This window comes from Stegodyphus dumicola, chromosome 6 (assembly GCF_044657685.1).
Source record: "Stegodyphus dumicola isolate Sdum_Otavi_A_Nest chromosome 6, ASM4465768v1".
Lineage (NCBI taxonomy): Eukaryota > Metazoa > Arthropoda > Arachnida > Araneae > Eresidae > Stegodyphus > Stegodyphus dumicola.
Window position 1 is genome coordinate 39,479,975 of NC_140773.1, and position 12,992 is coordinate 39,492,966.

The window sequence follows — 12,992 nt, forward strand, 5'->3', positions numbered from 1 at the left end:
CATACATGTCATATATATACATTTTAGAGAAGAAGGATCATAAGTAGAACTTGATGATAGAATTATTTTATTTATTAACAAGTATATAAAACTTGTTAATAAATAAAATAATATGTTAGAATATAGATACATATTAGCTTCAATCATTAAAACATTTGTATAAAAAATAAATATATTAAAACACCAGGAACATTAAACTGCAGTTCTGACAAGATCTTCTCTCGGAATATCTTTCGCTAGTCAAGTCATGAAGAAAGAAAGAAAGACCAATCAAAGAGTACCAATGCAAACATTTATAGTGAACTATAGTTTTATAGTATAAAGCCATATGGCTTGTCATATACCTACATATGCATACCCGCAATGGAAAAACTCATCCTTCAGAACATAACTACAAAAACCAGTATTTATAGTGAACTATAGTTTTATAGTATAAAGCCATATGGCTTGTCATATACCTACATATGCATACCCGCAATGGAAAAACTCATCCTTCAGAACATAACTACAAAAACCAGTGTGGAAATTCTACATGCTGGCTGTAATCTCCTATTCCTAGTGATTGTCTCTATAAGGAGATAAACACTAGTTGTGCATACTTATTACATCTGGACTGAAAGACCTTAAAGATGTGTTAAATAGCTAGTGTAGTACATATATCTTACGTTCAATTTCACATACATCCATTTCTATCCATTGACCTATAAGCAAAATACATATTGGCCATCTCAGCCTAGTATGATGGTGCATCTTAGGTCATGCAAAGTCAATGACTCAGAAGGTAGTAATATTTAATTTATTATTTAACCTTTAGCTTTTTTATTTAACCTTTTAGCACCTTTAGCTGGCATTTCTTGACACATGGTCCAAGAAAAGTATGATTTTTTTAGTATTCTGGATATATCAAGGAAATTCGGAACATGGCTTTTGTAATACTTAAGCTAGAGGAATAAAAGTAAACAGGCAATTCAGTTTATTATGAAAAACACATATCATAGATAATTCTAGCTGTGTTACAGTAGTTTTCCCTTCCCTATGTTTCAGAAATCTCCACCAACAGAATTAATATTTTCACTTAATTACATATTAACCTGTCATTTACTATTCTTTGGAATTCAGTTTTTTTCACATCTGCAGATACAAAAATCTCCTTACTGACTATAAAATTCTTAATATTTTAGCTTGTGTTGCAACATACAAATGATAAACATAAGAGGTCAATATTTAATATATGATTTGATTTAGTTGATTATGGCAAAGCACACTAGGGCTATCTGCCTAAAGGGATGCCATTGTAGAGAACATTTTAAGGGAAACTGGCTCATATACAAGTTACACATGAGGAAAATCACGAAAATGCCCAAGCAGCTAGCACATTTGCCTGTAATCAAACCCAGGTCATACCTACCACTGTTCAGCGATTTTACCGCTCGCCCATTGGTGGGCACATTTAATATACGAAAAAATTCTGAAGTCTTACATATTAACTGTGTTACTGCAAATGAAATTCCAGTTTGCATAGACACTTACATGGTGTGGTTATTAAATAATGAGATTGATCTCTTTGTCCATAACATACAGTAAAGAACAGCCCACATTAGATGAATTCATTAGAGAGAAGAAAAAGACAGCTGTTGCTTTCACTCAAAATCAATCTGAGAGCAGTAATTGAAAGGACAAGGATGGAAGCTTCGTCATGTCTGTTGCTAAAAAGCAAGCAATGGTACCTTTTGAACCTTTTTTGTTTCAACCTTTTGAAATTTTAAAGAAAAATTTCCAAAGGAAACGAAAAGTATGGTAGGCCATTATACATTCAATATAAAGGTGAAATATATTGTTTTGTATACATCTAAAAATAAATAAAAATTTATTTTTCTCGAAACTTTTATGTTGGTCATTTAAAAAAAAAAAAAAAAAAAAAACTTTGGAGTTGGGGGGAGGCAAAGTAAACAAAAAATAAAATATGGAAGAAAATATGCATATTCAGATTTTATCACCAGCTTTTTTTCCCCCTGTAAACCAGTGATTTTATCACTAAGATTTTAAAAACCTCAACAAATTAATTCAAATAACATACACAACTATGTTCACTCCACCTTCTAATATTACAAGCAACATACATATTATTAGAACTTGAAGCTCTTGCTCATTTTTTAAAGTTGTGCATTATTCTTTTGCAAACATGGAAATTAAAACTTTTTTTATAACTACATAGTTATAAAAAAAGTAAAACTGAAACTAAATTGTAATGTAAAACTCAAACTAAATTGGCAAGTTCAATGTTACTTGTAGATTCCTTCAGTTTTAGAAAATAATATATACTAAGATATCTGTTAACAAATTTGAATATTCTATTTGCATGACTAACTATAAACTACAAAAATTTGTGTCTCAGATATTTTAGAGGAATATTACTGCAAAATATGTAACTGTAAGATAATACATATTATAACTCTAATACATAACAACAGCTAGTAGAAGTACGGAATAAACAATGTTTAGCTATCTTGTTATAATTATTTCCATTTATCTAACATATAAATGTTATAATTACTATGCAAACTTATTTTTCTGAAGATAGTACCTGTATTACATCTTTGGTATCTAGGCAAAAATTACAGTCTCCAAAAATAAAGAATGGTACTTTCTCATATTGGTCAGTAGAAAACCTGTAATATATCAGTTTTATAACTTGTAATATATCATTATCTAAAATAGATACTAAGCAAAACAAAACAAAAACAAAAAAGCATTCAAGACAAATTGCAAAATGGCTATGAGATAATATTACAACAACTTTTTTAATGTAACACAGTCTTAGAGATTTGAAATAATAACATAAAATTGTATAATAAAAAATAATAAAATTAAATGCCTCAGATATAAATATGAAACTGATCAATTTGTCACAAATTTAAAATAACTATATACACAGAAGCATATTTAAAAGAACAAAATGCATAATCCAACTTGATGTAACCTTCAAATATGAACAAATAAAAATAAACAAACATAAAGGATCATAACACTATGCTCAATAACTAATGCTAATATCAGAAATTATTTTTAAATACTCAAGAAAGAATACTGTTCTCTTTTATTTTCAAAAACTTTTTTTTTATAATTATATTCTGTATACAAGGGGGGGGGGGGAACAGCAATGATTGTTTATGCAGTCAATATCGAATAAGAACATTCTATTTCCTATATTTTGAATAGCTTGCTCCTTTCATCATTTTCGTATTTTTGTTTATATTTTTTCTATTCTTTTGCAATATCTAAAAACAAAATAAATTACTGGCCCCATCAAGGGTGGTAAAGTTACAAATAATATTTAATAATTATAAATGAGAGATTAATTAGTCAACAATAAGCATGCTTTATAAAGCCTGCCTGATATGAATGACCATTAAGTTTTTGCAGCTAAATTAAGAAACAGACTTCTTCATGAATTTACCATTTGAAATGTATTTGACCCCTTGTCAAATACATTTCAAACATCTTAATGTGGATGCACAAACATTTGCAGCATTTCTCTATAATGAACAGTTATTATATGCTAAAATAAATTCCAGTACTTACATAGTAAAACTTATGTTTTCCACAAATTGTACAGAAACTTAATATAAACTTTCTCCATAAAGCAAATTTCTTCAATGCACAGAATTTAATAAGAAAAACTTGTTTTTGTTTTTGAATGATAATGAAACCATTTCTTGAATTTTTCCCTTCCCTAGCAATTGAAGTCTGATATTATCCCTAAAAGTCATGAATCAATCCCTGAGGTCATGCCACAAACCAACTTCACACAATCCATAAATGTGGAGTAATTTGCATTTCCACGGTCTTTTGAATGAATTAGTCACCTTCACTTCACTTCTTAGCATTTAAAAACACACTTTCAAGAAAATTTATTTTAGCAGTAGATCCTACATTTTTATTTGTAATTAAATAAACCTGAACTGCTTCTCCTTTTCTATTTTTGCTGATTCAAGAAATCTGAAACATTGCCATTCAGAAATTAAAAGGTAATATTTTAATATCATTTGGACTGCATCACTAATAACATTTCCAGATATTTCTATCATTGGAAGAAAGAGAAATATAGTCATAATCATGGAAAAAATCATCGTTTCTTTTTCAAGTGCAGATGCACAATCTGATCACTAACGGAACTGTATAGTTTTATGTCAGCATCACTTAATCCATGAATGCCTATATCATTTCAACTATAATATTAGGTTAAATTAATTATGATTAATTTTTTACTTTTAATTATGTTTTAACAGGTTCAGCATTACTACTATGCCCAAGACATTATTATTTAATTAAAAAGCATTATTATTTAATTAAATACTTATATGCATATCTATGAAGAATCCTAGATTTTCTTCAAATGTAATTAGTCAAACAATTTTTCAGCACGAAATTTTTCATAGTTCTTTCAATTCAGACAAACTTTGATGAGCATCCTTGAACTGAAGGGATTAAGAAGTCCCTTCAATTCAGCTCATTGAAATTTGATTGAATGCAAGGTTTTTTAATCTGCAGATTTTATAGGTGTTTTGTCTTATGAAATACTCACCACCTAACTACCCAAATGAATGAGCTATTTGGCATTCTATAATATTAAGAATATATGATAATTTTCCTCCTGAAAATGATCATCTGAAAAATCTATTTAAACATTTAAGAATATATTTCAATAGTTAATAACTTCAAACCTCTGAAATAAAACTTTATATATTTGCTTTCCTTACAGTATGATATTTAGATAAATTAACTATCTTCCTTGTGGGATGTATAAGTTATCTTTTGCATAATACGTTATTCTTAGTCCTAGAATCTTTTAAAAAATATGGGATTATTATATGTGAGGCCAATTAACTTGTAAGGATTTTATGTTTTACTAAAGTTTATTTTATTTTAAAACTTTAGTGTCTTCTCTTATTTTCCACTTCCGGCCAGAATAAATGTGGTTAGTTTTAGTATGCAAATTGAGCTTGCAAACTATTAAGTATTTAAGTTGTGGCTTTTAGCCAAGAAGGAGTTAAGAGAGAGAGAGAGACTTCTCGCCACCTTATTCCATGCATGCTTTTCAGTCAGTTGCTGTCCGCCTTTCAGGCCAGAAATTTAGTCCTCTTGATATTGAAGACATACTGTAGTTTTCCTGCATTCTGTGTATTACATACGTAAAGACCTAAAAGGCCAATCTTAGTGATACTAGTCTTTGTATAGTATTTGAGTTTAGCTCTTATTTAAATTTAGTTAGTTTGTAGTTCTTATTTTTTTAGTTCAGACCACAAGTACTGTTCTTTGTATCCTGAAGTGTGGAAGCAGCTGCAAACCATGAAGAATAAAGGGTAATTAAATCCTTCCCATCTTTGTCATATCTTCTACAATTTCATCGGACATACTTTAAAGTAAACTCACTGTTCTTCTCAGGACACCCACATGTTCGCCAGAGTGATTAGACGAAATAGTAGTCCGCATAAATTGAGCACAATTAAAAAGCTTCATAGAAATATATTATTTGCCTCAGAGCTAAAAAGCACAAAATAATGAGAGTTTGCTCTGGGTCTGACTTCTTTATTTCTGAACTGACTGAGTGAGTGAATTTTTAAAAATTCCAACACATCGATAAGCGAGTTTTCTTCACAGAGACCTTCAGAGTGGGCAGACAGCCTTGATGAGATAGCCCATAACAAAATAAATGAACTACATTAATATTCTCTTTCTGATGTTAAAAATTTTCATACTGGCTAATTAGAAACATATGCAGTTACAAAGTTCATTCAATGAAGTTTCAAACAGATTTCTATTTTTATGTACACCTATAAATATCTATTTTATACTTTTCATATATACATGCACATCTGTTGGGTTTACAGTTTAGACACTAAAGCACAGTACCAGCAAATAATAATATTTAAATGAATCACTAACAGCTCTTATATGAGAATATTTCATCAATCAGAGGCCAAGCAATTAAATCCACTGAATTCTAATAGTTTACACTGGATTTGGCTTCTGGCATACAGGCTGATGTTTTCTATAAATAATGTGAATACATAGCAGTTTTTCTTAGAAAGCATCCCTTCCAAGACAAATAACAAACAATAATTATTGCCACAAACACCTAAGAATCTAATTAGAATATTTCTCAAATATATTGCAAACTGGCATTATCAGAGATGAAATTTATTGATCATTCTTTTCAAAAATACCAAAACCTGCAAGATAACCCGAATATTTAAAAAAAAAGGGGGGGGAGGCTTTTTATACCCATTACTGTACATAACAAAGTAACTAAATTCAGCAGGCGCAAGAGCTCAGTGAACAACTGCTTTTCAAACTGGAGGTAGAATTTTCTTGCCTCTCTGAAGCAAATCAATTCAGGAATATTTTCTATGCCACACTACACAGTTCATTTAATCCTTATTAACAACATAGCTGACTGCTCACTAGAGTATCAGCAAAACATTGATATTGTACATGATACAAATGTATATAAATAAAGAGGATATATACACAAGATGCAATTGGACATATAAGAAATACTCTTAAAATCAAATTACTCAGATAAAAATATCACCCGCAGAATAATTAAGGATAATGTTGCTCTGGGTACGTCACTTTTACTGACAATAATGTTGCATGTATAAAGGAACATGAAAATTTCTCTCAAAGAAGTGTGTCTTTGATGAAGTAGCAACCAGTCCTCTAAATAGTGCATACATAATTGTACATGCAAGTATAGTTCTAGAGAAAGAAGTACAACTAGAAAAAAGTTTCCATAAAGTTTCTATTGAAAACTCAAAATATTTATGAATAATAATAATAATAATAATAATGATCCTGCAGTTTAATAGGAACAAGAAATTAACTCTCTTTACAAAACTCATGTATGATTTTATATCATGAATAATAAAAGTGTGGGGATTCCTTGATAAATTTATAAAGTAATATAATTTTAACAATGCAATTCAATGAAGATATTTTATTATTTAGGTTGGCACACTATTTGTGACGTAAACTGTAGATTAATCCTGTAAAAAACATTATTTAACGTCCTTCTCCAGATTTGTTTTCTTGAAATTATTTTCAATTTCCCAAACCTAAAATTGCCTCTCAAAGTAAAAAAAAAAAAAAAAAAAAAAAAATACTTAAAAGTGACATGGCAAGGTAGCAATAAGTGCTTTTCAAACTGGAGGTAGAATTTTCTTGCCTCTCTGAAGCAAATCAATTTAGGAATATTTTCTATGCCGCACTCACAGTTCACTTAATCCTAGTAAACAACATAGCTGATTGCTCAATAGAGTGTCAGCAAAACATCAATACTGTACATGATATGGATATAGATAAATAAACAATATATACAAAGTTAAGTTGCAATTGGATATATAACATATCATTGAGTTACAATTGGATAGTGGATCCTCTCTCACAGCATTGCCCAAAACAAGCCTCTATCATTTGTTAAACAGGTTTTAACTCAATAGTATGTCCAATGAGCTTTGCTTGAAATTTAATCTGCAAGTGAAATATCTTTAAAATGAAAGGTGGTCTTCCTGAAAGATACAATTCAAATTTGAGAATTTGGCCAGAATACATAATTAATGGAAATATAACTGTTTAAAAACTAATGTTTTTGTGTCAACACTGAAAACAAATATTTCTGAAAGAAGGAAATTAGAAGAATGAACAACTGCAGAAAATCCATTTCAGAGAAGTTGCATGTTCAAAGCAAAATATCTGAATGTTCAAACCGTATTTTATTAAAATTTTTCAGGCAGTGTAGCACATCAAGTAGTTAAGCAAATGGGCCTATGTAAACTGAAAAGGGCCAAGATACAACTTTGTGGATGAATGCAAAAGATGATTATTTTTTTACTGAAGGGCTGTATAAATTTACATATGTCACAGAATGTTATATCGTAAATTGAAAACCCAAAGATGTCTCAGCCAAATGATTAAGAATTTATCCAAAGTTCAACAATCAAGTAAAAAACATTTATACCATCTAAAAACATTTAAATGTTGATGAAACTAGTCATTTCTTTCTTCTCCAGTTTTTAAAATACCTCACCTCTGAAGACCTTCAGTATCACGGTGAAAATCCCTTCACTATTTTATATTGAGCAAATAAGGAAAATATAGAAGACTACTCTTAAGAATGTTACAAAAACCAAGATGTTTCACAACTATTGACAATATGCAGCCCAAAAAAGTGAATGACAGCAGACATATTTGTAGAATGTGTCAAAAAATTGGCAAAGTATTAAAAACTCAAAAATAATTTTTTGCGAACTCATTTTTTTTATATTACACTATTTAATTCTTATGATTTAAAAAAAATGAAATATTTAAACTTATTCTGAAATACGCATAACATTTTAACAAACTTAAAAGTAAGATGATAAAAATGTAATAATATATAAAAAAAGTCACAATAACAAAATTGTTTAAAGCCAAGGCAATGAAAAACTGCATAAACAATATATGTATCTCCTCCTAAATTAAAATTCTATTATCATCTTTTTCATTTATATATTCTTCCAGAATGGCTCACTGAAAGACGTACGAATTGTGCTTACTATATTTCCTTTTTTTAAGACATCTATTTTTTAAATGCATCATGGTGTACACTGGTTCACAAAGCACTCTTTAAAAGGAAATGCAGTTAAAATAAATAAAAAACACTGAAAAAATTTATATTAATAAATACTTAAAAGTACACAATTCAAATGTATAAAATTAAATTTTTTACATAATTATTTAAAGGAATATAATTCAGTAATATATCTAAAGCAATTCAGTAAAATTTGAAAAGGGAAAAAATTCCAACAGTGATTAAAAAATGTAATATATGGCAAAAATATTTCTACGAAAGAAGAACTGAGACTTCGGCAGATTAAGAATGAAAAGAAAAGTGAAATATGTTGCCAAAAACTAGGAAGTTCTCCAAGTGAATTACTCTTGGGCACAATGTAAAAAAAGCGAGCAAAACTTAATTCTCAAATTTTTCCTTAAATTTCTGATCACAATTTATAAAATTCGATATTTGAATACATTAGTTCAGTCTTAGAATTGAAATATGGAAAAAAATTGCCATGCTTTTTCAGAAAAATTCCAATTTTATGTCAGAATAAGTATATTAGAATAACACTGCATATAAATATATCTTATGTTATCAAATATATATCTTATGTTATGCTTTCAAGACGTAAAAAATGCAAGCTGAATTTCAGCAACTGGCCGAGTAGAATGGAAGATACAGAATTGCTTCCCCGCTTTCTTTTATTTCCTTGATTCAGTTATACCTGAAAATGCCCTGCTAAGCTTATAGTTAGACACTCTTTAAATGCATCAGAATCCTTTACATGGAGAAAAGCATTTCCCTCACCCAAGTTTCATGAAAACATGCAATATAGCATGAATATAAATTCTGGACCAAGGCATCTCTAAAATATATGACAGGACATTTCTGTACGAATGACTATAATACTACAATAGAACACACCCTCCCAACACCTAGAACAACTCCCAATATTACTTCAATGTCAGCAATCAAATCTCTCAGAAGCTTTGCATGTAATCTCTACTTCAGCTGAAAATGTTTTAATTTTAGTGAAATTTATTCAGCAAAATTTACTTAAAACTGATTATTTGCGTTTACAGAAAAATATGGTTAAACATTAAATTTAACTTTTTAGAGCAGAAAAACAGACAATTGAAATTTCATAAAACAAATAATTTTCATTTATTTTGATACTATAATATTTAGATAGATGTAATATTAATTTAACAAATATAAACATATAGATACTGTATTTAAAATTTACATATTTATAAACATAGTATATACTTTACACATGCCACTTTCTCAAAAAAGACGCAATTTTTATACCATTTTCATTGCAATTCGCATGTTAATTTCCTTGGATAGATTACACATATTAGATGCTTTAACACATAATTTAAGTGCAATTTTGTCTTTGAAATTTTAAACCTTGTGGTTTGGTAAATGATTGAAATGTTTATAACTGCAAGATTTAAAATGCTTGTAAAATGTATGGATTGACAATCATACTGATAATGCTTTTATGAAATACTTGTAAAAACAATGATCTGAACAATGTTTGGTCTTTATGGCCGAAATTCAATTGTTTTAGAATTGTTTCTTTATTATGAGTAACTAAAATGCTTCAATTTAAGATTATCATTACCATAATGTTGCTAATATAATGCCAATACAAGTAACCCTCGTATAACACAGTAGATAGGTTCCTAGAAAATGCCGTGTTGTGTGAAATCATGTTGTACGAGACCCAGAGCCAATATAAAAAGGGGCTAACACACAACAAAGAATATTACATATTTTAATTTAATACAACTTTAGTGTAATAAATTTCTTCTTTGTCATTACTCAGTATAATCAACAGAGAATGTTTTTTCAGTGGAATGAGATCGCTTTCACTTTCATTATTTCTTTCTTCATTTAAAATTCTGCCATTCTCTTCTCTCTTTACAAAATCTGTAATTTTACTTTGCTTACTAGTTCTTACCTGGTCATTTTAAATTTCTCGATATAGGGGTAGACATTAATTTAGAAGTCAAACAACAAAAATCAGCATTATGTTTTCAAATTTTCACAGGACTAGTTTCGATGGTTTTACCGAACCATCATCCTCATTTGCAAAAGTGCAAATGAACAAGATAAGATAAGAAAGACTGAACATGAGTTACGTTACCGGCAACATCTATTGATGAAATGAGAGCTAAAACATAATTTCTTTAAAGATAATCTAATCTTATCCCTGTTGTATATTGTTATAGGGTTCTTGCAATTTATGAATCGTGTTACAGCGAAACCGTGTTACAGGATGCTGTGTTGAAGAAGGACTCCTGTACTTCTACACTGCTATGTGTCTGATAAATAAATAAAAATTAAAAAAATAAATAAAATAAATAAATAAATATGCTTTCAGCTTTTTAAATTATCTAAAATTTTTCTTCAAATAGTATTCACATTTCTTAACAAGCTGTTTTATACTTATCAGTTATTTTACTCAATGTATGATGTTATAAAATTATCAACTGACACAATATGTTCTATTAACAAGTCTTAGTTCTGCATGCTTCACCTGCCATAGCCTTCAGATTTAGAATTTTCTTCTCTAATAAAAGAAGGCAATCAAAATGCATATTTTATTTCTAAAACAGCAACTAATCAAAACATTTCACCAAATTCATATTTGACATTTGAAAGGGTTTAAATGAGCACTGTACTTTACTTAGAAATAATTGCATAATGCAATGATTTTTACAATAGTAGCTACAAGATTAACCCATTTTTCACTGAGAATGAAGAAAAGTAACTTATATTAATATCAGAAACATGAAAGAAGGTGAACTGCATGTCACATTGGGATTTATTTTCATCTAACCAATGAAGAAAAAGTACACACTTTTGGAATTCTACAAGATGTTAAAATTATACCATTAGATATCCTACATGAAACAAATCATAGACTTCCTTCAACTTCAAACACAAAAATTCTATTCATTCCTTGAGCAAATTGGTTAAAAGTCACCTACAATTAATAAAATTAAAAAATATGCATGAAAGATACAAAGGCGGAGACACAACTGAGTGTCAAAATAACACACCCATTCAAAATAATGCTTGCCTGTTGCATCCCTCACACAACCAAACTAATCCCTTCACTTGATGTTACAATGAATATATTCACTAAAGAAAGAAAAGTTCAGATTGAGCCGGAGACTAGCAAACAGACAATAATGAATTTCTTTCTACTGAGGTGGCTTAAGCTCTGAAAATTATTACCTGCCAGATATCATTGCATGAAATTATAAAGTTAATGCAAGCCACATCATGCAGGTTACGAACTTTTAGCAAGCACCTCTTAGTGGCTAGCATCGAACTGTTCCTAAACCTAGAAGGCTTCTCTGAATCCTGGAAATAATACTGTATGGCTTGTTCAGCACTTTGTGGAGACATCAGTCCATGAATACTCTGCTTTGTCTTATGATTATTTTAACCTTCAACAAGTGGTTAACCTCATCTTCTTTGCAACTGATTAACCTTTTTAACAACAATTCTTCACACAAGGACTGCAAGACAATGAAGCAAGACAAACAGCCCATAGTGATTTCTTAACATGAATTATCATCTGATGATATGTGAAAATACAGATGAGTTCATTTAACTTTTTATGATGAAAAATAATTTTTGCATTTTTGTTGATTTTAACTCTTTATCACGCATTTTCAATAATAATGATTGATTCTCAAATGCCTTTATACAAACAGTGAATGCTTTTCAAAAACCACTCAAGGTTTCAGATGATTTTGGTCACCTCAGAGGTAATGTTTAATACCAGTGTTTGTTAATGTTCTCATGAAGTTAGCTGTCTACAAAAGGTGGTCATCACAGGAGAGTTCAGTATATTACAAAGCATTTGGGGGGGGGGAAACTAAAATATACATACTATAAGATATCTAGAAAAATTAGTAAAATGAAAAAATATGCTTACTTTTGTAATAAATAACCTAATGCATTTTGCCTAGTTTTACTGTATCTTGACAGAAACTGAAATATAAAAATATTGGTCCAATCATATATCGGATAAGTTTAAAATGAAGTACATTGGTGAATATAAAATAATAGTAATACCAACTGAAAACAAAATAATAGCAATATCAAATAGAAGTAAACAACAGTAATATCAACAAACAAACAGTTTTTAAAATATGAATCTAATGATTCATATTTTAAAAAGCTTAAATGACAATGAAGCATTACGCTTTCAACATATTAAGCAAAATGTTTAACAATAAATAAAAAAAAAAAAACCACGTCAAATGACCAGTCACTTTAGCAAAAGCAAATTCAAACACAGTTTTTGTTTTTTTCTGTAAAATTGTTAATTCATAAACTGCAAAAAGCAGACCTAAACATCCACAAC

The 12,992-nt window shown here is 29.2% G+C and overlaps 1 protein-coding gene across 8 annotated transcripts in view; it reads right to left on the minus strand.

Moving 5' to 3' along the window:
* The window catches only part of LOC118205380 (inositol polyphosphate-5-phosphatase A-like), a 117,857-nt gene that overhangs the window by 12,724 nt on the left and 92,141 nt on the right, over positions 1-12,992 (minus strand). For all 8 annotated transcript variants that reach the window (XM_085818234.1, XM_085818240.1, XM_085818238.1 and 5 more), the window contains 2 exons: positions 12,561-12,616; positions 2,585-2,669 (listed from right to left, as the gene is read on the minus strand). In XM_085818234.1, the coding sequence (XP_085674360.1) occupies positions 2,585-2,669; positions 12,561-12,616 (141 nt within the window). The remainder of the gene's footprint in view (positions 1-2,584; positions 2,670-12,560; positions 12,617-12,992) is intronic.